The 27,844-nt window shown below is 47.8% G+C and overlaps 2 protein-coding genes across 4 annotated transcripts in view; one reads left to right on the top strand and one right to left on the bottom strand.

Moving 5' to 3' along the window:
- The first annotated feature begins 532 nt into the window (after positions 1–532).
- Positions 533–24,287, top strand: SUPT16H (SPT16 homolog, facilitates chromatin remodeling subunit). 3 transcript variants are annotated; one of them, XM_035135824.2, is made up of 26 exons: positions 533–685; positions 4,460–4,552; positions 4,655–4,825; positions 5,520–5,672; positions 5,757–5,903; positions 6,569–6,720; positions 10,356–10,528; positions 11,083–11,173; positions 11,282–11,355; positions 11,558–11,670; positions 12,592–12,657; positions 13,041–13,136; positions 13,311–13,426; positions 13,552–13,705; positions 14,011–14,138; positions 14,784–14,919; positions 15,076–15,202; positions 15,493–15,611; positions 16,683–16,808; positions 16,931–17,043; positions 18,278–18,353; positions 19,182–19,351; positions 19,790–19,919; positions 21,072–21,201; positions 22,313–22,390; positions 23,101–24,287. In XM_035135824.2, exons 1-26 carry the CDS (start codon positions 620–622, stop codon positions 23,262–23,264), a joined length of 3,162 nt encoding a protein of 1,053 aa, XP_034991715.1. In that variant the 5' UTR covers positions 533–619; the 3' UTR covers positions 23,265–24,287. The 3 variants fall into 3 exon arrangements, with proteins under 3 accessions (XP_034991715.1, XP_034991714.1, XP_034991716.1); XM_035135823.2 differs by having other exon boundaries at positions 534–685; positions 22,310–22,390; XM_035135825.2 differs by lacking the exon at positions 533–685 and adding an exon at positions 1,706–3,778 and having other exon boundaries at positions 22,310–22,390.
- Positions 24,288–24,364: 77 nt separating this feature from the next.
- RPGRIP1 (RPGR interacting protein 1) overlaps positions 24,365–27,844 on the bottom strand; it is a 35,765-nt gene continuing 32,285 nt past the window's right edge. Inside the window, exons 23-27 of the mRNA XM_060281334.1 lie at positions 27,444–27,538; positions 26,795–26,987; positions 25,185–25,269; positions 24,964–25,094; positions 24,365–24,520 (exon numbers count right to left, since the gene is read on the bottom strand). Coding sequence (XP_060137317.1) covers positions 24,405–24,520; positions 24,964–25,094; positions 25,185–25,269; positions 26,795–26,987; positions 27,444–27,538 — 620 coding nt within the window. The 3' untranslated portion in view covers positions 24,365–24,404. The remainder of the gene's footprint in view (positions 24,521–24,963; positions 25,095–25,184; positions 25,270–26,794; positions 26,988–27,443; positions 27,539–27,844) is intronic.

Below are 27,844 nucleotides of genomic sequence, written 5' to 3'. Positions count from 1 at the left end.
TCACGTGCCCGATTGGCGCCGGAGGGCGCGAAATCTGCGAAGAACGGAGTCAGAGCTCCGACTCGAGGCAGGCGGGTCCTGCTCACGTGACGCCGTAAAGCCTCGCGCGCTTCTTTGAGGCAGGCGCGCGACGTTGGCTGGGAAACGGGGTGAGGGGCGGGGCTGAAGCGAGGCGCATGCGCAGCTGCCCCACTTTAAAGAGTGGCGGGGGGGAGCGGGGCGGAATCCCTGTGACGGAGCAATTAGGTCAACATTGCCGCTGTTATATATAATTTATTTTAATTATTTTTTTAAAAAAATACAAAACTATATTATTGGATGTAAAATCAATATTGCTTATATTTAGATATGAACACACAGGTTTTATTTACGACGTCCTCTGTTGTTTTTAATAAACAAATAAACAAATAAAATAAATAAATAAAATTAAACGAGACGATAAATAAGCAACAACAGGAAGTTGCGTCCTGGGTCAAAGAGCCGCGGGAGGGAAGGGGCCGCGGGGGTTGGCCGCGGGAAGCGTTCACTTCCGGGGTCGGGGAGGTCGCGGCGGCGGGGCGCGAGCGTGCGAGGCGCGAGAGGAGGCGGGGCTTGCGGAGGGCGCGTAGGAGCCGCTTCCATGGCGCTGAGTCTGGACCGCGAGGCCTACTACCGCCGCGTCAAGCGCCTCTACAGCAACTGGCAGGTGAGGGCGGCGGGGGTGGGACGGAGGGAGAGAGCGAGGAGGGCGGGGGGCTGGGCCGGCTGAGGGATCACCACTACCACCACCACATACCTCGGGTGGGGTGGGAGGATGAAAGCGGGACCGGACCCTCCCCTTGTGATCCATGGACGCCAAGGAAGCAGGAGGGATAGATTCCTATCATGCAGGCGCTTTTAAGCAAAATAAATAAATAAATGCGCAGGTATTCCACCTTTGCAAAAGTTCCAAGGTGCCCGATAAAGAAGGGGGGTAGCGAGGAAAAGCTTCCAAATGCATGTTTGCATTTCCGTTTCCTTCCTTGCCCCACTTCCTTGGCATCTCATCGTGTCCCCCCTTCCCCCTTCCTTTCACCTCTTTGTCAAATGCCATTTCTCTTTAATTTTCTTTCACGAGTGACTCCCCACCCCCGGTTTTGTCAGGGATAGTGAGGGTATGCTTTTTTAAAAAAAATGGTTTATGGTAATACAGGTGTTGTAACGCTGTGCTTCTGCTCTGAATTCTCAGTAGGGTTTGCTTTAAGAAGCCACTTTCTCTCTTAGTGTCCTATTTGCAGTAGGGGGGTAATAACAATGATCTGCCTTGCAGGGTGCTTGTAGTGATATAAATAATGTTAACTCTGTAATGTTAACATATCCGGTAATTATCTATATCCAATTTGTTTGTACATAATGTAAGATTTCTTGCTCTGCATTGTAAAAGCAGCTTTCACTGTAACTGATAATCATGTATAGCAGGAGGAATGGAAACTTGTAGCCATTCAAATGTTGTTTCTTAGATCAGCCTTAACTAGTATGGCCAGTCATCAAGGATGATGACAGTTGTTCTCCAACAGCATCTGAAGGGTTGCCACTTCCCCATCCCAATGTATGGCTTTAGTTCAGCATTTCTCAACCGCTGTTCCGCGGCACACTAGTGTGCCGCGAGACGCTGGCTGGTGTGCCGCGAAATGCGGCGACGAGAAGGGCGATTTGCATTGTCACGTGCCTGGCGGCCGCCAATAAACATCACTGGCCCGCCGGAAAGCAATATTTCTCCTCCTCTTTCCCAAAGCTCAGTGCAAACGAGCCTGGCGGCCGCCAATACACAACACCAACCCGCCGGATGGCTTGTGAAGCCTTATTACAGGAGATTGCAACCAACACAGCAATTGGCAAGTGTTTCTTACAGTCATAATTATAGTCAATATAGGGCGGCACAGAGTTAAATTTTTAAACTTTTTTAATGGTGGTGTGCCTCGTGATTTTTTTCACGGAACAAGTGTGCCGTGGCCCAAAAAAGGTTGAGAAACACTGCTTTAGTTGAATGTGCAATCTTACTCAGATTTACGTGCTTGGCAAACCAAATTTTAAAAAAAGTTAGAAAGGGGGCAGCTGTCCAAGGGGAGAAAAAACTTTGGCAATCCCATCTGTCATTGCACCAAATAGCTATTGACTATGTGCAATTTTGACTTTAGGCGGCATTTCCAGATCATAACCCCCCCCCCCCCCATGCATGTGCCAAATGTGAAGGCTTACTATACTGTATATGTTTTGCTACTCTTCCCATATGTCATTCTATTGCTGTGTTGCCTGTTAACTCACCATGTGATTGTGCCCTTGTATACCTATGACCGTGCAGATCGCAGCTGTTGTTTTGCTCATCGCCTTTTGCTATCCTGATTGTGAGTGTGGTTGGGCAGTGCATGTTAATGGGCCACTAATCAGCATTAAGTGACTCCATTGAAAATACATTAGTTGCAGGAGGTAGTAGTGTGCATATTTTCTATCTAGCTCCATGTGACTAGCATGTAACTTGCAAATCATTTTTGTAACACTAGCAGAAGATACCAAGCTAGTGTTGGAGAATCTCTTGCAGCTGTTCTGGGCAAAATTTCAAGAGTGCCCAGGGTGGAGATGCTGCGTTTGGACGCAGAGCTTGCAAAGATAACAGTGTCAGTTTTCTTCCTATCCCCCAGTTTTGGTATTTTACCACTCTCACCATCTTAAAATGAAAAGTAGGATTCATTGCTTCCAGGACATACGGTAGAAATGCAAAACGGTCCATGTGGGTCAAGAGCACTTCTAGGCTGTTTTGGATAAATTGCCTGTACAGCAGGTGAAACCCAATCACAGCGATTGGAAGCTTCACAGGAGAAACACCTTGCAAGCTAACATGTAGGACTTATGAGCCAGATTTCCTAGTATCATCATCACTATTTGTATGCCACCTTTTGAACAATTTCATAGTAACAGGAATAATAAAACAATAACATAATATCAAATGTATCAACAGTAAGGTGTTCTAGAAAGGGGCAGCAAAATATAAGATTGCCCTCCCAACCTGCCGTTGGGGTAACTCAGAAAAGTTGGTTGCAATAATCAATACAGGGGTTAATCAAGGATGGGGTTAGGGAATAATCATAGGATACATTTGGGGAGAAAGCAGGAACTTTTGGAGGAAAGGCAATAAGCAGCAGATCAAACAGTGGACGTGGCTTTCAGCTGTACAAAATTCTTTTTATGTAGCTCTTATGCGTAGTTTGTTGGACTAGCCAAATTTGGTATGATGCCAAATTACAGAGAGTGATGGAATCTTTCCAGCTTAAGGGAGAAAGCCTTGACATAGAGCACTATTCCTACTTGCCTGTTGACGTGGAAATCTTTTATGAGCTGGGAGTAGTTGGACATTGCAGCTTTAGATTGCAGATTGTTCCCAGGGATGTTAATCCAAAAATGCTAGTAGTTCTCCATTCACTTCCTGTCTTCACCTCCCTCCTGGATGCTGTGTCCTATCTTGGTAGTGGGATTTCTCCCACATTTGATAATACTCTGTGTCTTTTTGAGACAGCATGTCTAGCTGTTGAAAGCTTTCCTTTTGGTGCCGGGACAAGGAAATTTGGTTCACGGTGCATTTCTTTACCTTTCCCAGAAGAACATTCAGGACCCAAACCGCAAAATGGTGTTACCCCTTATAACAGCCTTCCTCAGCCTGGTTCCCTCCAGAGGTTTGGAGGTTGGGCTCCCATTATCCTTGACAATTGAGCATGATGACTGAGGGTGATTGGAGTTGCTGTCTTAAGCATCTGGAGAGCAACAGGTTAGGGAACATTGTGTTATAATGCAATATACAGTTATCATTGGTTCTCCCATTTCTGATGTGTATGCTCTTGCTTATGTGGCCAAAAAGAACTACCCACGCACAAGTCTGAGGTTTGTGCTGGCTTCAGGGCCCTAATGGTTTTGAGAAGTACGAATAGTGGGGGCAGGGATAGGAGGAAGGGACAAGAGTGGCTGGAATCCTGGATGACAGCACTCAACACTACAATACTTTGTTGCAGGTCCCAAGTTCAGGCGGTAGTCCTTCAGGAAGTGTTTTATAGTGATCAGGCATACACTTTATTTGGTGTAGCTACTTTAAGAGATGCACATATGTAATGAAATGACAAAAGCAGAATTACTGGTGACATTTTTCCCAGAGTAGCTGTGGGGGTAGAAAATGCTGTGCTGAAGAAGTAATGGTGTTTGGTGACTGTTAGGGGAAGGATATAGGGAAATAACAAGGTGCTAAAGCTGGAAACTGCTCCATTGTCAGAAGACAATGGTCAGCTGTTTCCCATTTTTCTTTCTTGTTTCTTCTTAGGAATTGTAATCTACTACTGTTGTTGGGAGGAGATCAGCTCCCTCTCACGTGACAACAGATGAGAGGCGAAATTCACTTTGGCTGGGCTTAATGCAAGTTCGTATGCACAGCACTATCTGAGGCTTTGTTCTCTTGCAGAAAGGAGAAGACGAATATGCCACCATTGATGCTATTGTGGTCTCAGTTGGAGTAGATGAAGAGATTGTCTATGCCAAGTCCACTGCCTTGCAGGTGAGCGGGGGTGAGGCGTGCTCCTGCCTCAAAGTGATGTAATGATTAGGCAGAAAGGAAAAGAGTATCTTTGCTCCTCTTGGAATCCCCTTTCCCTTGCAGACATGGCTGTTTGGCTACGAACTCACCGACACAATCATGGTTTTCTGCGAGGACAAGATCCTCTTCATGGCCAGCAAGAAGAAAGTGGAGTTTCTCAAGCAGATTGCAAACAGCAAGAGCAATGAAAGCACCAACGGAGTGCCGGCTATCACATTGCTTGTACGGGAGAAGGTGAGTGGGCCTCTGTTTAGCCCTGTCCGAAGTTGCAGGTACCCTGTTTCTCCGAAAATAAGACGTAGCCATAAAATAAGTCATAGCAAGATTTTTAAGCATTCAAGGAATATAAGCCAAAACCTGAAAATAAGCCATAGTGATAAACTGTACCATACTTAATAATAAAAAAGACATCCCCTGAAAATATGCCATAGTGTGTTTTTTTGAGGAAAAATAAATATAAGACTGTTTTATTTTCGGAGAAACACGGTAATATGGAAGGAGAGAGCTTTGGGGCTGAAACATATGTACAGGTGAAACTCGGAAAATTAGAATATTGTCGAAAAGTGCATTTATTTCAGTAATGCAACTTAAAAGGTGAAACCAATATATGAGATAGATGCATGACATGCAAAACAATATATGTCAAGCCTTTATTTGTTGTTAGGCGGGTCAATTATAAATGGAAGGTAATTAATGAAATGTAATAGCAATGTTTATTTTTGTTTATTTTTGTATTATTGTAACTATTTGTTTTATTACTGTGGAATTTCCAAAATAAAGGATTTGTAAAAATTTAAAGAAAAATAAAAAACAATAAGTTGCATTATTGAAATAAATACACTTTTCGACGATATTCTAATTTTCCTAGTTTCACCTGTAGAAACTGCTAACACTCCCCCCTCTTTCCTCTTTGTTCTCCCGACTCCAGAATGAAAGCAACAAGGGGAACTTTGACAAGATGATAGAAGCCCTAAAGGGCAGCAAGAATGGCAAACGCATTGGGATCTTTAGCAAGGACAAGTTCCCTGGGGACTTCATGAACAGCTGGAATGATGCTCTCAGCAAGGAAGGCTTTGAGAAGGTGAGGAGCACCAGCTCCGGTGTGTGGGTTTGAGAAGGAGGGTTGAATGCTGCTCTTGCTGATCCTCCTCTGACCCTGGTGCAGGTGGACATCAGTGCGGTGGTGGCCTACACGATTGCTGTCAAAGAGGATGGGGAGCTCGCCTTGATGCGCAAAGCAGCCGCCATCACTTCAGAGGTCTTCACCAAGTTCTTGAAGGAGCGTGTCATGGAGATAGTAGATGCTGATGAGGTGAGGAAGGAGCCTGGCCGTGGGTTTGACATCTTAGCTCGGATGTAAGGATGCTGTCTAGGTTGGCATTACATATAGGCCTTGAGTAAAGTGAGGCAGGTGGGCTATTTTAACTAGGCTGGGGGTGAGAAACCCGTGGCCATCCAGAGGTTGTGAACTCCTCAGCCAGCATGGTCAGGGTGATGGGAGTTGTAGTCCAAAAATCGACTGAAGGGCCACCGGGCCACAATCTCTGACTTTGGCCCATCTTTTCTCTTGGATCAGTGGGATTTCACAAGCAGTTTAGCCTCTGTCTACCAGGCCTATTTGCTGCTTTCTCCCACTGCATGGAGTCTCCCTGTCTCTCCTGGTCCATTTAAGATGGGACTCATTACTAGGATGGCCATGCTGCCTTGGAAGAAGAGAGAGGGTTGAGGTATACAGGACCATTTGTCTTAATGATCAGTGGAAATACATCTTTAAAGGTCAGAGAAGAGAGATCCGCTGCAGAATCCACATTGCTGTAGTGCCCTAGGTGCATGCCCCTCTTCAGCAAAAGAATTGGGAAAACTGGCGTGTTGGTCTTGCGATGGCTGTGTATGTGTGTCAACCCTCTGGGGTTATAATCCCCCCCCCCCCCAATCCACAGGTCTACTGACCTCTGAATCCTCTTTGTCCTCTGGCAGAAAGTGCGGCACAGCAAGTTGGCAGAGTCTGTAGAGAAGGCCATTGAGGAGAAAAAATACCTGTCTGGAGCTGATCCCTCCACTGTGGAAATGTGCTACCCTCCCATCATCCAGAGTGGAGGAAATTACAACCTCAAGTTTAGCGTTGTCAGGTAGGCCAATCTCCATGGGGGTAGTGCAGACTGTTTCAAGAAAGCCAAGGAAAAATGTTTCCTGGTTTGTAATTCATGCACTTCCTAATGAGCATGCACTCTTAATAGTTTGATTTTATTGTACTGTACTGGTTTCCATTCAAATGCAGCCTACTTAGGATTGTATCCTAAAACCTCGGGTCATGCAGCCTCTGTTCCTTTGGCATCTTTTTGATACGGTAATATATATTAAGAAACAGGACAGTGGAGAATGCGGAACTTAAGAGATTTCATAGAATCATAGAGTTGGGAGAGACCACAAGGGCCATCCAGTCCAACCCCCTGCCAAGCAGGAAACACCATCAAAGCATTCTTGACATATGGCTGTCAAGCCTCTGCTTAAAGACCTCCAAAGAAGGAGACTCCACCCCACTCCTTGGTAGCAAATTCCACTGCCAAACAGCTCTTACTGTCAGGAAGTTCTTCCTAATGTTTAGGTGGAATCTTCTTTCTTGAAGTTTGAATCCATTGCTCCGTGTCCGCTTCTCTAGAGCAGCAGAAAACAATCTTTCTCCCTCCTCCATATGACATCCTTTCATATATTTGAACATGGCTATCATATCACCCCTTAACCTTCTCTTCTCCAGGCTAAACATACCCAGCTCCCTAAGCCGTTCCTCATAAGGCATTGTTTCCAGGCCTTTGACCATTTTGGTTGCCCTCTTCTGGACACATTCCAGCTTGTCAGTATCCTTCTTGAACTGTGGTGCCCAGAACTGGATACAGTACTCCAGGTGAGGTCTGACCAGAGCAGAATACAGTGGTACTATTACTTCCCTAGATCTAGATGCTATACTCCTATTGATGCAGCCCAGAATTGCATTGGCTTTTTTAGCTGCTGCATCACACTGCTGACTCATGTCAAGTCTGTGGTCTACCAAGACTCCTAGATCCTTTTCACATGTACTGATCTCAAGCCAGGTGTCACCCATCCTGTATTTGTGCCTTTCATTTTTTTTGCCCAAGTGTAGTACCTTACATTTCTCCTTGTTAAAATTCATCTTGTTTGCTTTGGCCCAGTTGTCTAATCTGTTAAGGTCATTTTGAAGTGTGATCCTGTCCTCTGGGGTATTAGCCACCCCTCCCAATTTGGTGTCGTCTGCAAACTTGCTCAGGATGCCCTCAAGCCCATCATCTAAGTCATTGATAAAGATGTTGAATAAGACTGGGCCCAAGACAGAACCCTGTGGCACCCCACTAGTCACTACTCTCCAGGATGAGGAGGAGCCATTGATGAGCACCCTTTGGGTTCGGTCAGTAAGCCAGTTACAAATCCACTGAATGGTAGCATTGTCTAGCCCGCATTTTACCAGCTTCTTTACAAGAATATCATGGGGCACCTTGTCAAAGGCCTTGCTGAAATCAAGATAGGCTACATCCACAGCGTTCCCTTCATCTACCAGGCTTGTATTTCTGTCAAAAAATGAGATCAGATTAGTCTGACATGACTTATTTTTCAGAAACCCATGCTGACTTTTAGTGATCACAGCGTTCCTTTCTAGGTGCTCACAGACCGTTTGCTTAATGATCTGCTCTAGAATCTTTCCTGGTATTGATGTCAGGCTGACTGGGCGGTAATTGTTTGGGTCCTCTCTTTTCCCCTTTTTGAAAATAGGGACAACATTTGCCCTCCTCCAGTCTGCTGGAACTTCGCCTGTTCTCCAGGAATTTTCAAAGATTATTGCCAGTGGTTCTGAAATCACCTCTGCCAGTTCTTTTAATACTCTTGGATGTAGTTCATCTGGCCCTGGAGACTTGAATACATCTAAACTAACAAGTATTCTTGTACTACCTCCTTACTTGTTCTGGGCTGTGTTTCCCCTGCTGAATCATCCGCTCCATATTCTTCAGGTCAGGCATTGTTTTCTTTTTTGGAGAAGACTGAGGCGAAGAAGGCATTGAGGAGTTCAGCCCTTTCTCTGTCCCCTGTTTGCATTTCACCATCTTCTCCTCTAAGTGACCCCACTGTTTCCTTGTTCTTCCTTTTGCTACGGACATACCCATAAAAGCCCTTTTTGTTGCTTTTAACCTCTCTGGCGAGCCTGAGTTCATTCTGTGCTTTAGCTTTTCTGACTTTGTCTCTACACGTGCTGGCTATATGTTTGAATTCCTCTCTGGTGATTTCCCCCCTTTTCCATTTTTGTACATATCCCTTTTAAATCTTAACTCAGTTAAAAGTTCTTTAGATAGCCACCCTGGCTTCTTTAGGCACCTTCCATGTTTCCGTCTCATTGGTATTGCCTGAAGTTGTGCTTTTAATATCTCTCTTTTAACAAACTCCCAACCATCATGAATCCCCTTCCCTTTTAGTATTTCTGTCCATGGGATCTCACCCAGCGTTTCCCTAAGTTTTCTGAAGTCGGCTTTCTTAAAGTCTAGGATTTGGACCTTAGTATGCTTGGTTGCTCCTTTCCGCTGGATAATAAACTCCAGAAGAGCATGGTCACTCCCACCTAATGATCCTGCCACTTCTACCCCACTAACCAGGTCATCACTATTGGTTAGGACCAGATCTAAAATGGCTGATCCTCTTGTTGCTTCTCCCACTTTCTGGACAATGAAATTGTCTGCAAGGCCAGTGAGGAATCTGTTCGACCTTATGCTCTTGGCTGAGTTTGACATCCAACAAATATCAGGATAGTTGAAATCCCCCATTACTACTATCTCACCTCCTTTTGTATGCCTGGTCATCTGTTCCAGGAAGGCATCATCTGTGTCCTCAGTTTGGCTTGGGGGTCTATAGTAAACTCCCACAATGAGATCACTGTTATTTTTCTCTCCCTTAATTTTGACCCAGATACTCTCAACTTGGCTTTGAAGTTTTAAATCCTGGATCTCTTCAGAGGTATACACATCCCTGACATATAACGCTACTCCTCCTCCTCTCCTGTTTGGTCTATTTCTCTGAAATAGATTGTATCCCTCTATTTCTACATTCCAATCATGAGACTCATCCCACCAGGTTTCAGTAATGCCTATTATGTCATATTTAGTTTCCTGTACCAAGAGCTCAAGTTTATCTTGTTTATTTCCCATGCTCTGTGCATTAGTATACAGACATTGAAGATCATTTATCATTCCCCCATGTCTCTTATTTAAGGATATTTTCTTCTCACCACTAGGTCTGCGTGCTTTTTGCTCCATTTGGTCCTTGACCTTTGGATGATCATCTTCAGAACTTGATAGACTCCTACCTTCAGGACCACTGTCTCCCTCCCCCACATAAGTCAGTTTAAAGCCCTCCTGATGAGGTTTTTGAGTTTCATGGCAAAAACATTCCTCCCAACTTTTGTGAGGTGCAGCCCATCACTTGCCAGAAGTCCATCTTCAAGAAACTGCAGACCGTGATTTCAGTTTGCCACTCTTCTATATCTCTTTCAATACATTTTTATCCCATCTTCCTCCAGGAAGCTCAGAGCAGCATATGTGGATCTTTTTTCCTAAATAAATATATGATGAGATTTGTTGGAGGCAAAAGTTCTGCATGGGAGTCCCAATTGTTTGTGTTTGAAGCTGCCTGTGTGTGGCTTGCCAGTTGGCCTCTCCATATAGCTATCTGCTCTTAACCTCCCCCCCCCCCGCCTCTTTGTCCCCAGTGAGAAGGGCTACATGCATTTTGGTACCGTCACTTGTGCCATGGGCATCCGCTACAAATCCTACTGCTCCAACCTGGTGCGCACGCTCATGGTGGACCCACCCCAGGACACTCAGGACAACTACACCTTCCTGCTGCAGTTGCAGGAGGAGATGCTCAAAGAACTGCGGCATGGTGAGTTGCAGAAATGGGGTGCTTCGGCATGAAGGGACGCGGGTGGCACTGTGGTCTAAACCACTGAGCCTCTTGGGCTTGCTGATCAGAAGGTCAGTGGTTTGAATCCCCAAGACGGAGTGAGCTCCTGTTGCTCTGTCCCAGCTCATGCCAACATAGCAGTTCGAAAGCATGTCAGTGCAAGTAGATAAACAGGTACCGCTGCGGTGGGAAGGTAAAGGTAAACGGTGTTTCCGTGCGCTCTGGCTTCCGTAACGGTGTTCTGTTGTGCCAGAAGCAGTTTAGTCATTTTGGCCACATGAACCGAAAGCTAGCTGTGGACAAATGCCGGCTCCCTCAGCCTGAAAGCAAGATGAGCGCCGCAACCCCATAGTTGCCTTTGACTGGACTTAACCATCCAGGGGTTCTTTACCTTTTTACCGTTTGGGTGCGAGTGATGGTTGGAGTAGGCAGGGGCAGGGCAAGGGGCAAAACTTATTGAAGCATGTATTCCAGTAGGACCCAGCTTGCTCTTTCCCTCCTTGACTCTCCCCCTCCCCCTCTGTTTATCCTAGGTGTAAAGCTGTGTGAGGTCTACGCTGCTGTCATGGATATGGTGAAGAAGCAAAAGCCGGAGCTCATGAGCAAAATCACCAAGAACTTGGGGTAAAAAAAAGACTCTCCGTTGGGACAGAGGCATCCTTCGTGCCAGTTTACAGGCTCATGAATGGTTTAGTTGGAGAGTTCAGTGTTTTCCCTGCTCTTCTTTCCCAGGTTTGCCATGGGCATCGAGTTCAGAGAGAGTTCACTCGTGATCAATAGCAAAAACCAGTATCGGCTCAAAAAAGGTGAGAACGTCCCTCCGTCAGACTTAAAAAGAAAGGATTGTAGAGCTGGAACACACTGGCAAGGATGTCCTGCTTAATTCGTTCATTTGTATATATACTGCCCTAAGCTCATCTGCATTTTGGAAGTGGGTAACTCACTTCCGCTTGTGAAAAGGTTTGCGGAGGCTCGCTCTCCTCTGAAGCTGTCTTCTGTCTGATGCAGGAATGGTTTTCAGCCTCAACGTAGGGTTCTCAGACCTCACCAACAAAGAAGGAAAGAAGCCAGAGGAGAAAACGTACGCATTGTTCATCGGGGACACGGTGTTGGTGGAAGAGGTACGAGGGGCACATAGAAGGATGGGGAGGCGGGAGGAACGTGAGTCATGGTGGAGAGACCACAGTGGACTTCAGAAAGTGTGACGTCTCATCCAGGGAGAAGACGCCTCCTACATTCAGTTCTGTTTCTGCCTTTGAAAAGAAGGCCTTGTCTCTTCAGTGCTCTCAGCAGGCCTGCACTGTGAGAGCATGATCTGCAACCCCACCCCCTTTCCTTTCCTTCTTCTCCCAGACTTTGCTCATTCCCAATTCCCTGCACACTTACTTAGCTGAGAAAGGGAGTTGCATAGGGGCTGGGCACACCTTCCTCAGCTACAAACAAAGAGTCCATGGAGTCCTACCAGACATACATAGCTTGGGACATCCCATCTCATTTGCCCCCTGTTCATTCCCAGAGTTCCAGCTGTCTTGCTGTTTCTCCTTGCACTCTGCACCCCCATCTGCAGGTGATCAATATGTGGACCTTAAGCCTCTTGAGTACACCTCCCTCACCTAAACATCCAGGATGGTGGGGAGCTCTAGTGTGGTGTAGAGAGCCAGTGTGGTGTAGTGGTTAAGAGCGGTAGACTCGTAATCTGGGGAGCCGGGTTCGCGTCTCTGCTCCTCCACATGCAGCTGCTGGGTGACCTTGGGCTAGTCACACTTCTTTGAAGTCTCTCAGCCCCACCCACCTCACAGGGTGTCTGTTGTGGGGGAGGAAGGGAAAGGAGAATCTTAGCCGCTTTGAGACTCCGGGTAGTGATAAAGCGGGATATCAAATCCAAACTACTCTTCTTCTTCTTCTTCTTCTTCTTCTTCTTCTTCTTCTTCTTCTTCTTCTTCTTCTTCTTCTTCTTCTTCTTCTTCTTCTTCTTCTTCTTCTTCTTCTTCTTCTCTATGCTCACATTGTCTGTGGTGATACTGTTATTTTTCCTCCCCCAGGATGGTCCAGCTACTCTCCTGACTTCTGTCAAGAAGAAGGTCAAGAATGTCAGTATTTTGCTAAAGGTTAGTCCTGGGACAAGTCTTAGGCACTTGACATGTGGTTTGCTCTGTGGTATGGTCAGGAAAAAGCATTGTAGTTTTGAAAAACTTGTGGTTAGAGCAGGAGCAGAGTTGTTACCTATAGGTATTTTGAAATCCTGTTAAGTTCTCTTAAGCTTCTAACCCTCATTGTTGAGGACGTGGTTTTGTTTTGAGCATGAAAATAACATGTAGGCAATTTGGAACAAAAAGGGGCACCCAGTGTTGTAATTTCTTCTTGTTTTTAACTGCTAAATAAAACATTTTGAAGGAAATTCATGAACAAGAATACTGTGGAATAAGTTTGGGAATGAAAACCTAGCTTGAGGAAGAGTGTAGCTTCTAAGTTCTGCTTTTTTTTATTCTAGAAAGAGGATGAAGAGGAGGAGGAAGAAGAAGACGATACGGAGGGAATACTGCTTGGCCGTGGTTCCAGGGCAGCACTGCTGCCAGAAAGAACTCGGGTATAGAAGGCTTGAGTGGATGGGTGGGTGGGTTTACGTATTCAAGGGCTGAGAAAAGGTCTTCAGGGTGTCTCCATATGGGAAGCTGCCTGTATTCAGCTTGAAGAGGGGGGTGTCTGGCAAATGGTATGTGGGCAAATAATAAACTCGCCGTCTTCCTTTCATCCGGTCCAGAATGAACTGACAGCTGAGGAGAAGCGTCGGGCGCACCAGAAGGAGCTGGCTGCCCAGCTAAATGAAGAAGCCCGGAGGAGGCTGACAGAACAAAAGGGGGAGCAGCAGATCCAGAAGTGAGTAGAAGTGATGCGGGCTTCTGTTGCTTGTAAAGTGGCTACCTTCTGGCAAGGTGGTGAGTAGCTGCCTGGAAGCCCCCCCTGCTTGGGTCTGGTTTCTTCACCTTTCTGGTCCCTTGCAGGGCTCGTAAGTCAAATGTCTCCTACAAAAACCCGTCTCTGATGCCAAAGGAGCCTCACATCCGGGAGATGAAGATCTACATTGACAAGAAGTACGAGACTGTCATCATGCCTGTCTTTGGCATCGCCACCCCTTTCCACATTGCCACCATCAAGGTACGGCAGCTGCAGCAGCTGGGGGCCTCGATGCCTGCTGTGTCTTGGGATAAATGCCGGTCGCCAGCTCAGCAGTTGAGCTGGGTGACGAAATGGCTTTGAAATGGGGATTAGCAGCCAACAGAACCTTCCCCAAAGAAAATGCACTGGCACTCCTCTTCGCAAAGTTGTAGTCGCAACTCTGATTTGTGTGTAGAAAAGGTGCTTGGGGCAGGACAGGGAGTTGGCTTTGCATGACGGGGGTATATATGTGAAAGGCAATTCGCAAATCAACAAACCATTAAACCCTCTCACCTTCCTTACAGAACATCAGTATGTCAGTGGAGGGCGACTACACCTACCTGAGAATCAACTTCTATTGCCCGGGCAGTGCTTTGGGTCGCAACGAAGGCAACATCTTCCCCAACCCGGAAGCCACCTTTGTGAAAGAAATGTGAGTCGCTCTTGCATAGTCTGCACCAACCGCAGGGTCTAGTCAAGAAGCCTCATTGCCCTGCAAGCCCCGCACCTCTTTATGAGTCACCTCCATAGCTGCCAAGTTTTCCCTTTTCTCGCGAGGAAGCCTATTCAGCATAAGGGAAAATCCCTTTTAAAAAGGGATAACTTGGCAGCTATGGTCACCTCTTGCATTTTTGCAGGGCTTGAGATTTGGTGTCTGTACGTCTTGCTCTGCAGATTCATCGCTGTGGGTCTTGAGAGCATGCCCAGTGGCTCATCCCATTCATGCAAGGGAGGTCAATGACCTTCCTTTTCCTTTAGCTTTGCCTGATGAGCATGCTGCATTTCACCTGATTTGCCTACTCAAGGTCCCAGGCTCGATCCTGGGATATTTAGGTAGGGTCCGAAACAGCTGCCCCTCAGTAAGCTAGGTGGGCCTGTGGTCTAATTCTGTATAAGGCTGTCTCCTATGTTGCTTCTAAAAGGCCTCAGTAGAGTTTTGTATTTTTCAGTCCCGTCTTTCTTTCTGCCATTCCAGTAGCAGGTTCTGGGAGAGTCTTCTCAAAGCTCCCCCTCTATCCAAAAGGAACTGGGCCTGCATGTTGTAGCCACACAACTCTGCTCTTCTCCCCCCTCCCAGAACATATCGGGCATCCAATATAAAAACACCCGGGGAGCAGATGGTGCCAGCTCTCAACCTCCAGAATGCCTTCCGCATCATCAAGGAGGTGCAGAAGCGCTACAAAACCCGTGAGGCTGAGGAGAAGGAGAAGGAGGTGAGGCACACCTTTCCAAAGAATTGCTGAGAAACTGCAGCGATGGAAAGGACCCCTTGAGTTGGGGAGATGGCTCTTGGGGAGGGCGAGGGTGGAGTTGGTGGAGCTATGTGGGAATTCCACCCTGACATGGCTGTTCGCTTTCTGTTTCCCCAGGGAATTGTCAAGCAAGACTCTCTAGTGATCAACCTAAACCGCAGCAATCCCAAGCTGAAGGACCTTTACATCCGCCCCAACATCGCCCAGAAAAGAATGCAGGGGTCTCTGGAGGCCCACGTAAATGGTACAGAAGTCTGCGGGGTGCCTAGAACTGCCTTTTGGAGGCAGACAAGTGTTCGTACCCTTGAGGCTAGGAGGAGTTCATTGAGAGGACCTCATTCGTAAGGGATTTTGGTCTAGCTCTCATGAACGATCCTATACCTAGGTTCATTCCAGCGCTACCCATCGGCTTCTTTCTCATCCTCTTGTGCTGGGGGTGGGCGGGCAGTAATTAGCACCCACCGTGCCAGCAACTCTGGCCCAACCACCAGCTGGGAACAGGTGGCTTCCTTCTCTGACGGGCCTTCTTTGCAGGTTTCCGCTTCACCTCGGTGCGTGGGGACAAAGTGGACATTCTGTACAACAACATCAAGCATGCCGTGTTTCAGCCCTGCGATGGGGAGATGATCATTGTGCTACACTTTCACCTCAAGGTAGCTATCCAGCTTAAAAGGGATGCGGGTGGTGCTGTGGTCTAAACCACTGAGCCTCTTGGGCTCACCAATCAGAAGGTCGGTGGTTTGAATTCCCTCAACGGAGTGAGCTCCTATTGCTCTGTCCCAGCTCGTGCCAACCTAGCAGTTCGAAAGCACGCCAGTGCAAGTAGATAAATAGGTACTGCTGCAGCAGGAAGGTAAATGGTGTTTCTGTGCGCTCTGGTTTCAGTCACAGGGTCCCATTGCGCCAGAAGCGGTTTAGTCATGCTGGCCACATGTCCCGGAAAGGTGTCTGTGGACAAATGCCGGCTCCCTCGATGTGAAGCAAGATGAGCGCCACAACCCCATAGTCACTTTTGACTGGACTTTACCATCCAGTGGTCCTTTACCTTTACTGTACCTGCTGTCCAGCTTTAAGTTAGGAGGAGTTACGAGGCGTTATTAAAACATGCTGTTGCATGGCCCCAGTGGAACATCCCCTATCTGTGTCTTACTCAAAGCAAAGGTGCGGGTCCCCTTCCTTGCTCCTAGACTTCTCTGTATGTGTTCTGCGCAGAGAATTTGGATTCAATACAGAATTCCTTTCCCCCAGAAAATCCGTGTCCTTATAAAAAGAAGCTTGGAAATAAGCTTGTAGTAGGTGTCACTTGCTTGGATGAAGTCACAGCTAATTAAAACTTGTTATTTGGGATGGGGGTGTAAGAAGGAAGAGAGAAGAGCAGGTGCTTCTGACATAGCTCAGTCGGTAGAGCACGAGACTCTCAGGGTCATGGGTTCAAGCCCTGTGTTGGACAAGAAAATTCCTGCATTGCAGGGGGTTGGACTAGATGACCCTTGTGGTCCCTTTCAACCCTGCAATTCTTTAATTTTCTGGTTTTTAAAATTATCCCCCCAAGCCAGTATAAGCATAATGAAGTGTGAAAAATAACTGCCCCAGAAGTGCAAACTTATCCCTTTTAATTGGGGCAAAACCTATGTGGCCCAAGCAACAGCTTTCCACTTATTTGCTGGTAGTGCGCACAAATGAGCAGGCCCTGCTTAACTCCTTTCTCTCCCCCTGCACCCCAGAACGCCATCATGTTTGGCAAGAAGCGCCACACCGATGTGCAGTTTTATACGGAGGTGGGCGAAATCACCACCGACCTGGGCAAGCACCAGCACATGCACGACCGCGACGACCTCTACGCTGAGCAGGTGAGAGAGGGGGCTGCTTGTGGCCCTGTCCCGGGAAAGGGGGGAGCAGGGGCGGAAATCGGATCCCGGCAGAGCTAACTCCGGGCTGTGTGGCCGATCCCGATTGATCCTGTTTGGCACAGATGGAGCGTGAGATGAGGCACAAGCTGAAAACGGCATTCAAGAATTTCATTGAGAAGGTGGAGTCTCTGACCAAGGAGGAACTGGAATTCGAGGTGCCCTTCCGGGAGCTGGGGTAAGGACCCATGTGACAGGGCAGCTTCTGTTTTTCAGGACAATAAAACATGTATAGTTTGAGCTGAACTTCCAGGATTCTTCTGAGTAGGAGAGGGGATGGCTGGGGATCAGAGGATGAATTACACAAGGAGAAAATACACAGGGGGCAAGGAATTGTGGTGCCATTGGAATATCCAGCTTACGTAAATGGGCTATAGAGTGCCTGCATACACACACACACAGTCTATTTCCACCCTACCTTTTGCCTCAGGGACGCGGGTGGCGCTGTTGTCTAAACCACAGAGCCTAGGGCTTGCTGATCAGAAGGTCAGCAGTTCGAATCCCTGCAACGGGGTGAGCTCCCATTGTTCAGTCCCAGCTTCTGCCCACCTAGCAGTTCGAAAGCATGTCAAGTGCAAGTAGATAAATAGGTACTGCTCCGGCTGGAAGGTAAATGGCGTTTCCGCGTGCTGCTTGGGTTTGCCAGAAGCGGCTTAGACATGCTGGCCACATGACCCGGAAGCTGTATGGCAGCTCCCTCGGCCTATAGAGCAAGATGAGCACGCAACCCCAGAGTCATCCCGTGACTGGACCTAACGGTCAGGGGTCCCTTTACCTTTACCTTTTGCCTCAGGGAACCAGGAAAGCACTATCTGGCTAGTGGTGGGAGTAGGAACTAGTGGTGGCGAGGAATAAATGCACCACATTTGTGAATCTTCCTGACTTCTTCTTTTTAATAAACATTTTAATTAGATTTTCCAATTTAAACATCTAATTCATTCTCAAATTATACAAATATCAGTTAAACAATTAATCCAAATCTTCTGCCAAATTATACAAATTTAAATTTGACTTCCCATGCTTCAGACTCAGAAAGCCCATTCCTCATATAGTCACTGCTTTCTAGTCCATAAATTCCAGATCTTATCCAATAATCTATTAAAATCCTTTCATCTTCTTTCAAGCCTCTGAGTTTTCTCAGGCAAGCAAGTTTGACCAAACCATATATGTGACCAAACCATATATGTGAATCTTCCTGACTTCTAAATCATGTAGCAGAAGCTGCTGGGGGCATATTTTGTCCCGGAGGAACTCCATGCCCTCATTATATTCTGACTTCGCAGGCACTCCTAGGCCTTACTTGAATGGGCGGCTTGGTTGCAAACATTGAGATAATTGGCTGTTTCTCCTGCACTAGCTGCTTCACACTCTTCTTCTCTCTCTCTCCCCCAATCCCCAATTTGTCGCGGCAGATTCAACGGCGCCCCCTACAGAAGCACCTGCCTGCTCCAGCCAACCAGCAGCGCCCTGGTGAATTGCACTGAGTGGGTGAGTGTGAGCTTGTGTTTGACTGGGGAGAGCACAAGTTGACCGCCTGGCGGAGGAATATCCTCAGCTTTCTCTCGACCACAGAGACCTTTTAAAATGAAAACTCTAATTATCAGAAATTGGCATGATGTTGACCCTCTTGTATGAGACTGAAACGGATCTAGGAAATCAAAATGGGGCCAGGCTCAATTGTTTTTCATTTTTGTCGTCCAGGCATTTGGGTAGTACCCATGACTGGGTGTTTGTTTTCTGACTTTTTAAAAACAGGGTTAGATATCTTTATCATTTCAACTTTGGTTGTAAGTCACTTTGGGGCTTTTCATAGTGGGAAGCAATATATAAATGTAATAAACTTATGAAGAAACCATGAGCCTTAAAATTGGTCTTCATTGCGGGGTATGTCGGCCTACTAATGAAAGTCCGGCAAGGAGATCCCTCTTTTATGCAGGCATTATTATGTGCTCTCAGTACAGTGGTACCTCTAGTTGTGACCACCTCTGGATACGTATCCTTTGGGCTACGCACGCGGCAAACCCGGAAGTAACGGAAAGGTTTCCGTCACACGCAGAACAGGCGCCTCTGGATGCGAATGTTTCGGGATAAGAGTGGACCCCCCAGAACGAATTAAATTCGTATCCAGAGGTACCACTGTAGTGATATTTGCTTACTGTACTTCACGGTCTGTCGAGATCAGAACAGCACTGGAGGTTCCAGAACAGAAATTTGAGGTGGTTGTGGATTGCGCTGCCTCACCGCATCCCACTTCTGCCCTTCTGAATAATTTGGGAATTTTAGACAGCTAATACTTCCTCTTCATTCTGCCTCCAGCCTCCATTTGTGGTGACACTGGATGAGGTGGAGCTGATACATTTTGAACGTGTGCAGTTCCACCTGAAGAACTTCGACATGGTCATCGTCTACAAAGACTACAGCAAAAAAGTCACAATGATCAACGCCATTCCTGTGGCTTCACTCGACCCCATCAAGGAGTGGCTCAAGTGAGTACCCTGGGGGGGGGTAGGGGCTGGGAGTGCTCTTGGGATCACCCTGCAAGCAGCCGCTGGCAGCATTCCTGTGTTAAGTTATTGCTGGAAAGCCCCTCAGAATTGCCTTCTGCTCCCTCCTGTCTCGTCACACCCCCAAAAAGTGCTCAAAAGAGGCAGTGCTGGCAGCTTCAGATTAGAACATGTCAATTTTTTACCTCTGCAAAAGTAGTTGGGTCAGGAGTCCTCTTTGGACTGCATTGCCTCTTCAAGCGATGCAGAATGGAACTGCAGCTATCCCCCCCCCTTGCCATAAGTGAAAAGCTATGGGAGAATATTTACTCCACCCTCATATGAACTAGCTTTTGGAAGCAAGTTAGTAGCTACGGAAGCAAGTTAGTGCTATTTTGACTCTGTGCATTCATCTTTTCCCTCCCTCTCCACCCACATCAGCTCTTGTGACATTAAGTACACAGAAGGAGTACAATCCCTTAACTGGACCAAAATCATGAAAACTATTGTGGACGACCCAGAAGGCTTCTTTGAGCAAGGGGGCTGGTCATTCCTCGAGCCTGAAGGAGAGGTATGTTGAGCAGGCACGTACAGGGGCAGCCGGAAAACAGGCGTGGCGAATTGGGAACAAGACCTCATCTTTAGCTGTTAGGTTGCTACCTTTTCTCGAAAGGCTGAATGGCTTAAAGTTGGGATGTTTGTACAGTGGTACCTCGGTTTACAACCACAATTGGTTCCGGAAGTCTGTACTTAAACCGAAGCATACTTAACCTGAAGCGAACTTTCCCATTGAAAGCAATGGAAAGTGGATTAATCCGTTCCAGACGATGAAAAACACCCCCTAAAACAGCAACTTAACACGAATTTTACTGTCTAATGAGGCCATTGATCCATAAAATGAAGGCAATAATCAATGTACTGTACTATGAAATAATTAAGACAGTATTGTAGAAGAATTTTTTTTAAAAAAATTCTTACATGGGCTGATGATAGTCATTGTTTGGATGGGGGCTCAATCACTTCTCTCCTGCCATTCCGCAGCTGCCTGGAGTGTCCATGACTGGGCCGCAGCCACGGAAGCGCTCTGATGGCTCCGCGAAGGCCCGGCCTCCGCGAAGCCATCGGGCACTCAGATGCCTTCGCTCCAGGCCTCACGAAGCCATCGGAGCGCTTCTGCGGCTGGGCCGCAGCTGCGGAAGCACTCCCATGGCTCCGCGATGGCCCAGCCTCCGCGAAGGCATCGGAGCGCCGTAGGCCTCGGAAACCTCGGTTTACTTACTTCTGGGTTACGATTGTTCGTAGCCCGAAAATTCGTAAACCGAGGTGTTCGTAAACCGAGGTTCCACTGTACAGAAGTTGGGGTTTTTTTTTTGAAATTCCTCCTCAGAAGCTGGTGCAACAGGAAACGGGTGTTGGGATAAAGAATCCTGCATTAGCCCAACTTTTCCATCCCCACAAAAAACAAAAGCAACCCTAATGCTGGGGAAAGGACCATAGCTCCATAGTAGAACATCTGCTCTGCAGGCAGAAAATCCCTGTTTTGATCCCTGGAATCTCCAGGGAGGGCTGAAATCCGGGAGACCCACTGCCGGTCAGGGTGGACAGTGCTGAGTTGGATGGACCAATCTTGACTTCATATTCCTATCCAAAACTTTCTGTTAGGAGAACGGAATTCCTTGGATTACTGCCACGTAGTTAAGACTGTTCTTCCTTCTCCTTGCAGGGAAGTGATGCCGAGGCTGGGGAGTCAGAATCCGAGATTGAGGACGAGACCTTCAACCCTTCCGAGGAAGAGTATGAAGATGAGGAGGAGGACAGCGACGAGGACTATTCTTCTGAGGCAGAGGACTCTGGTAAGGGGAAATAGCCAGCCCTAGGCCCAATGAGAGCAGCCCTTGCTTCCCCTTGGGTCTTGTTTTTTCAGCACACCCAGTACACACACAAGCACCCTGTACTCAGGATGTTCCTGGGCTGTTTTCTTCCCACGCTGTCTCTCTACCTGTGTGTGGATGCACATTTCACTGTTCCTCTTGCTCTTTAAAAATGTTCTGCTTAAGCATCCATATCCACCAACCTTTTCTGCACACCCAGTCCTTCCGAGAGAAGTCACTCATCTTTGCTTTCTTCATTTTTATAAAAGGAGTAGCCTCACCATTTCTTTTTAAAACCTTGGGAGCTGGTTGCTGATGGAGGGGTGTGTGTGTGTGTGTGTGTGTGTGTGTGTCCGTGTGTCCCCAGCGTGACCTGAATAGAAACTTAGAGGTGGCTGCTTGAGTTGCTATCCACTTGTGTGGCATAATATGTCCTAGAAGCTGCTGCAGCAGCATCAAAAAGGGTTCTGTGCCCTGCCTTGCCTGCCTCCCTTTCCCTGCATTGTTCATGGTGTTGTAGCGTAACAAAAGTTGCACGTGTTGCTCAGAAAGTTGACCTGGAGTGTCAAAAGTGTGTGGAAACATTTTGATCAGCGATGTGCTGAAACGGCACCGACTGCAGATCCAGCTTAAGAAATCTCCTCATAGGAGAGCTATTTAGTCCTTCCCTTGTGAATTGTCTTGAAATAGTAGCTCTGTCCTTTGACTCTTATGCTACATGCGCCAACACACACTAACTCCCAAAGTCTTTGGAAACTCATAGAACTGGAGCCGTTCTAAGGCTGCAAACCTAACCACAGGTACACAGAGCAAATCCCAGTGAGGCTTACATCTGAGTGAACAGGCATCCTACTGTACTGCAAGTTAGTCGAACACTCATGCCTGACCTGGTACTCCAAGTCCCCGTTGATCTTTTAAGTGGGAGCTAAGTGACGCTAACTTGGTCTGTTTGCATCCTGTTATCACTGGAGAACCTGAAATCAAAGATAGAGCCTGGCAACTGCAGGTTGCTCCCTATCAGGGTCTCCATCGTCACCCCACTTCCTCCTTGGTTGCACGGCAACTAATTCTGGGCCCCTCCCACTTCCAGCAGATTACTCCAAGGAGTCCATGGGCAGCGAGGAGGAGAGCGGCAAAGATTGGGACGAGCTGGAGGAAGAAGCGCGGAAAGGTGAGAGAACCTTTGCTCAGCCCAACTTTGGTGCAGAGGCGGGCGGCTTCTGGGCTCGCTGCTTTGAGCGTTTGTAAGGCTGTTCACAGGAGCAACAATGGGTCCCAGGGTAGGACCTGGAGGCACATGAGGCCGGCTGCTTCCTTGGTTCTGGCCAACGTCTGGATAACTGACTGCTTGAGAGGTGTATGTATGCCACCTTTGGTTCCACAAAGGAAGGGGGGGGGAAAGGCAGGATATATCCCCAGTTTGTGGCGAATCTGCCACAAGGGAGGCTGCTGTTGCACCCAGGACCTGAATATAGACTTCTCACCAGCACCTGCTTAACCACTGCGACAGCAGGACACGGATATGGAATGGGCCTTTGACCTGATACGGCAAGGCTCTTCTTAAATTCTAAAAAATACTTTGGGGAGCCGTATTAGGGATTGGAAGCCAGTGCTTCTCTAGATGTGTTGGACTCATAATGTTGTGGGGGTTATTGGTTTGTTGTTTTTACTGTGCACTTTGTGATTTATTAATATGTTGTGATCTTCGGATGAAGGGCGGCATACAGATTCAATAAATTACTAAAGGTGCTTAGCATAGCACAGCAAGTATCTCATAATATATGTGCCCAGCCGTAAGAAATAGCCATGAGTTGACTACAGGAATGTAGGCATCTTCTTTTCCCACCACCACTGAGTCCTGCCTTTTGCGTCTCTCTGCAGCTGACCGCGAGAGCCGATACGAGGAGGAAGAGGAGCGTAGCCGCACCATCAGCCGGAAGAGGAAGGTCCCGTCATCGTCGTCCCAGAGTTCGAGGCACCACCGCAGCTCCCACAGTCGCAGCCCCGGCCGAAGCTCGGGCCCCTCCAAGAAGAAGAGGAAGTAAACCGCGAGCCCTTCCCACCCGCCAATCTTTAGGGGGTTCAGGCTTTCAAGGCCTCATCCAGCAGCCAACGTTTAGGGCATGGGGGCAGCCAGCCAGCCCCTCCCCACAAACTTCTCCCCTCTTTCCCTCACGCACCCTCACCTTTCCCCCCCCCTGTTTCTCTGGGGAGTATTTTGCTTTTGTTCCTTGAGTCTCCTTTTTTCTTCTCTCTGACCATTTGTACGGACCAATCAGCTGGGAGAGAATGCCAGGCCCTGCAGTTACGTCAACCACGGACGCAAACTCTGCCAAGGAAGAAAGGCAGGGGAGAGGCTCAGGAATCTGGTGTCCGTGATCTGCTGTTCCCACCTACCCTTTTCTGTCACCTGCCCCTTGGCCTCTCCATTCCCACTTACATCTCTTCCCCGACTCTCGGTGTCTTTGTTCTCGGACGGATTGGGGGCAGGGAGGCGCAGGTTGCCCTGAGATCTACTCCAGAACCAGAGCATGTACTTCAGCAAAATGAACTCTGCAACTTTTCGTGGTATTTTGTGCTGGGGCAAGGGGGGGAGGGTGGTTGCGTTCCACGTTTTTGAAGCAGGACCCCCACCCCACCCCGGGTTGTAGAGGAATCCCACTTTGGAACAGTGACAGAGAAGAGGGCAAGAGTTTTTGAACAGGTGGGAGACCAGGGGGACGCAACTGAATGAAAAGGGTTCCTGCTTTCTCTTCTCTTTTTTTTTTTAAAAAAAAGACAAAAAACGTCAGGCACTGTCTGTATTTATCTGTTTCCTTGGCTGCAGAGTCTGGTCTCCAGTGAGCAAGTGTTTTAGGGACAAAGGGTAGGGGGTTGAATGCTTTGTCTGCCCTCTGCCTCCCTTCTCTCCTGTGGGGAAGGGGGGGAGTCAGTGATCCACCCATGGGAGGGCAGGGAAAGGCTTTTTCAAAACTCCTTTCTCCCCGCCCCCCCTCCATCCTGTAGCAGTTAGCACTCTTGGTATTTTTGACTTTGGAAAAAAACCTGATCAATAAAAATGTTTTTTTAAGTATTTGGAAAGTTTATTCGTTGGCTTCATCCTTGTCTTGTGTCAAACGCCCGAAAAGCATCTTTTTGGTCATGGAATCCTGTTAAGTTTCTGTTGTCTTCACCCGTTCAGCTTATCATTCCTCACTGCTCTTCCTTTTGCCTGCCCAGTAAATGGCTCTCAGGGCAGAAGCTGCTTCCATGGACACTTTCAGCTTCCCAATGTTGGCATCAGGATCAAAAGGACTGATAACTAGAATGACAAGGTTAACATAGATTTTTGTGTGCAAGAGATGTGGAACCAAGTCTGTTATTACTAAAGAAGGCAGGAGAGCCTCAGTCTTCATAAACAAGGACTAAGGTTATAGCACCCACTCCTGTTACGGGAGCATGGGGGAACCTGCGAATGCTGTTTTTTTAAATATCCACTGTTGATAAAAAGCAGTAACCAAAGGAGATTGTCATTACAGCCGATAGGGCTGGTTTGAAATGGCAGGTCCAGAACAAGTGGCATAGCAAGCTAGCATATTTGTAGACCAGCCTTCCCCAAACCTGGTGCCCTCCAGATGTCGGGATGCAACTCCCAGCATCCGTGGCTAGTGCTGATGGGGAGTTGTAGTCCGACATCACTTGGAAGGGCTCTGAAGGCTACGTCTGACATGGCTTCAGTTTTGTCACGAGACGCCAGCTTCTTACCGTCAAGTTCTCGCTCCAGCATATCGCTACCTGTCAGAAGGATCTCCCGCATGTCCAGGGAGGCAAAGCCGACGTCTTCGCATTCTCCTCCGGTCCCTGGCAGCGGTTCGCTCACCACTGCAAATTGCAGCCTGTGTCAAGGAAGAGGACTACATGAATAGAGGCACTGGGATCAGTCTTTATTTGCCTGAGGTTTTCAGAGGAAGGGAAACGACACTCACCAGTTATGCTGGGGCTCCTCCGCATCCAGCATAGAAAAGAGCAGCTGCCTCTGAAGGCTCTCTGGGTCTGGGTCCACTTTGATCACTGCAGAAGGAAGATTCAAGATAGAAGACATTTACTGGAGCCGCTGCTGCTCTCTGTGATACAGCTCTTGGCGTGTTGAGTGCAGGGAGACAGATAAAAGCAGACTCGGTAGACAAAAACCATGCTGTCGATACTAAAATACGCCTTCTCCAGAACGAGAGGACCACAATGGAATTAGTCCTTTGCTACTTGGGGGCCAAAATTCTTTATCCCATGGTCTCAAACCTGCCTTATGCCTGGAAAATGGGCCATGTGGAACATGAGTTCCTCAAACTGGTCCCGGGGGGGGGGGGATTTAGGACGGCGGACAGTGGCGTATAACAGATTCTTGCCCCATCCCCGTCAGTCGTGCAATGGAGTAGCAATCTGCAAGAAGGGAAAATGAAGATAGGAGATGCTGGCCTTTGAATGCGGGGAGGCAGCTTAGAGTTAGGTTTGAATGGCGGTTGTTTTTTTTGTCGGTGAGACCTGACATGAGATAATGACTGCAGCTGGGGTGGGCTGGGAGGCGAGTTCTAAAATGGCCGCAGAAAAGTAGCCTTCTGCGGGTATCTTTTGCAGCCTAACGCACCTCACGGGGTCGTTTTTATGGTGGGGATAAAATTGGAGGTTTGGGTGGGGGAAGGGAATTGTGTATCCCGCTTTTGGGAGCAAGGTGAGTGCAGTAATTACCGGTAGCATGGAGCCCTTCAGATGCGCACTAGATGGTGCTATTGAGCATTGTATCCCAAAGCACCTACCGGTAGAGGGAAGTAGGTTCTGATCTAAACAGCTGCAAGGAGCTAGAGAAGGATTGGACAGCTGAATTTCATGTGGTGGGAGGGGGGGAGAAGAAATGGGGGCTGCTGTGCGTTGCGAACCACCCTAAGATCTATGGGTATAGGGTGGAATACAAATTTAATAATAATCGGCCCCTGAGAGTTCATCTCTGATGGAGTGTGGCCCTCAATGGTCTTTGTAAAATGTTCCACACTGCTAGATGACTGTTTCCCAAACTTGGGTCTACAATGGTGTTTGGACTACAATCCCCATCTTCCCTGACCACTGGTCCTGCTAGCTAGGAATGATGGGAGTTGTAGTCCAAAAACAGCTGGAGGCCTAGGTTTGGGAAACACTGGTATATAGACCCTTTCTCTGCCGGAGGGCAACATTCACTCCTGGGTGGGGCTACATACAAAAGTGGGCGGAGCAACAGGTATAAACCTTTGCTACAGGAGTTCTCTCTCAACTCCAGCCTGGCAGGTAAGAGCCCTGCTAGTTCAAGGGCACATTCCAGCCAGGCAAAAATACTCGAGGAGAGTTGTGAAGTCACAGGCAGCGAGGGGTGTGGCTTGGGAAGCAGGGTTACATCCCCTCCCCCCCCCCCCGCTTGAAATTCCTCACCCCTGGCTTAAGAGGCATGTAAGTTTGGGCATATAGCAGGGAGCCTTGTAGACCATGCCAGCTCTTACAAGTTTATGGGTTTTTCTTCCCATAGATCACAGTTTCCTTCTGCGGCAAGGAAACCAGACACGAGCCTCCTCACCTTTGCTGAAGTGGAAGTAGATTTCCTGGTTTCCTTGGGGCTTCCGCAAAGAGAAGGGGGTCTCCGTTTCCTCCAGCAGCAGGCCAGGGAAGCGATACTCCACGTACAGCTGCTGGATGTTTTCATCAGCAATGGGTGGGCTGTCCGGGTGCAGGCTCAGGGAGATAACCTCCACGCGGATCCTGTCCGAAGGCTGCCGGTCAAGGTGGGAGAGGAATAGGAATGGAATAAAACCTTTGCAAAAAAAAAAAGTTTGCTTACCAAGAAGCAAATCAGTTAAGTAGAATGATGCTCACTGAGAAGAGAGAGATGGGGAACGGGATCAGGAAGGCAGGTGGGTCAGATCCATATCTTTACACCCACATGGCCATGTTTATCAGATGTGTACCTACCTATCACCCGATGTCAAAATGCAATCGTTCCCGCACCGCAATTAAGGTGTGGGAAAATGTATTATCTACTGGCGAAATAAGGCTTCTGTCACGCCTCATTCCAGCAGTTGGCATGAGAGCCTGTGGGGCCCAGGGAAGATCCCATTGGCACATCGTGACCCATGTACTACATACAGCATTGAATAAGGCCAACTCAAATTGTATTTGGTCAATGTTTTCAACGCACACCCTACAAGGTTAGAAAATCCAGTACCCACCGGTCCCAGAGACTCCTGGAGCCCGGATGATTGCACCACCACTTCGTCGCTCTCTGTGGTCTGGGCTTCACTGGAAGTATCTGGTCTCTCTGAGGCTAGAGGCAAGATTCGAGAGACAGACAACCTCCTTATTTCCCCCCCCACTCCTGTTGCAATCTCACTGCCAAACAAGACCTAGTCCAGGAAAGCTTATGCCACAACTGATCTTAGGCTTGGTTCTAATATTTACAAGGTGTGACTGGAAAGTTCAGTGAATAGTCACAGAAACCGGACACTGAGAAATATTCGAATATACATGCCTTGCAGGCCTTCAAAGTACCGGTAGGCCCCCTCTGATACAATGCACCGTTGACAACATTCATAGAACTGTTGGAAACTTCTGGAAAAGTCCTCTTTTCGTA

Source organism: Zootoca vivipara, chromosome 13 (genome assembly GCF_963506605.1).
Source record: "Zootoca vivipara chromosome 13, rZooViv1.1, whole genome shotgun sequence".
Taxonomy (NCBI): Eukaryota; Metazoa; Chordata; class Lepidosauria; order Squamata; family Lacertidae; genus Zootoca; species Zootoca vivipara.
Note: the sequence above shows the minus strand (reverse complement) of the source record. Positions and strands in the feature narration are given on the sequence as shown.

Coding starts and splice junctions, on each gene's coding strand:
- SUPT16H (XM_035135823.2), top strand. CDS start 620: ATGGCGCTGAGTCTGGACCGCGAGGCCTACTACCGCCGCGTCAAGCGC. Junction 4,553..4,654: donor CCAAGTCCACTGCCTTGCAG/GTGAGCGGGGGT, acceptor TTTCCCTTGCAG/ACATGGCTGTTTGGCTACGA. Junction 19,920..21,071: donor TCCTCGAGCCTGAAGGAGAG/GTATGTTGAGCA, acceptor TTCTCCTTGCAG/GGAAGTGATGCCGAGGCTGG.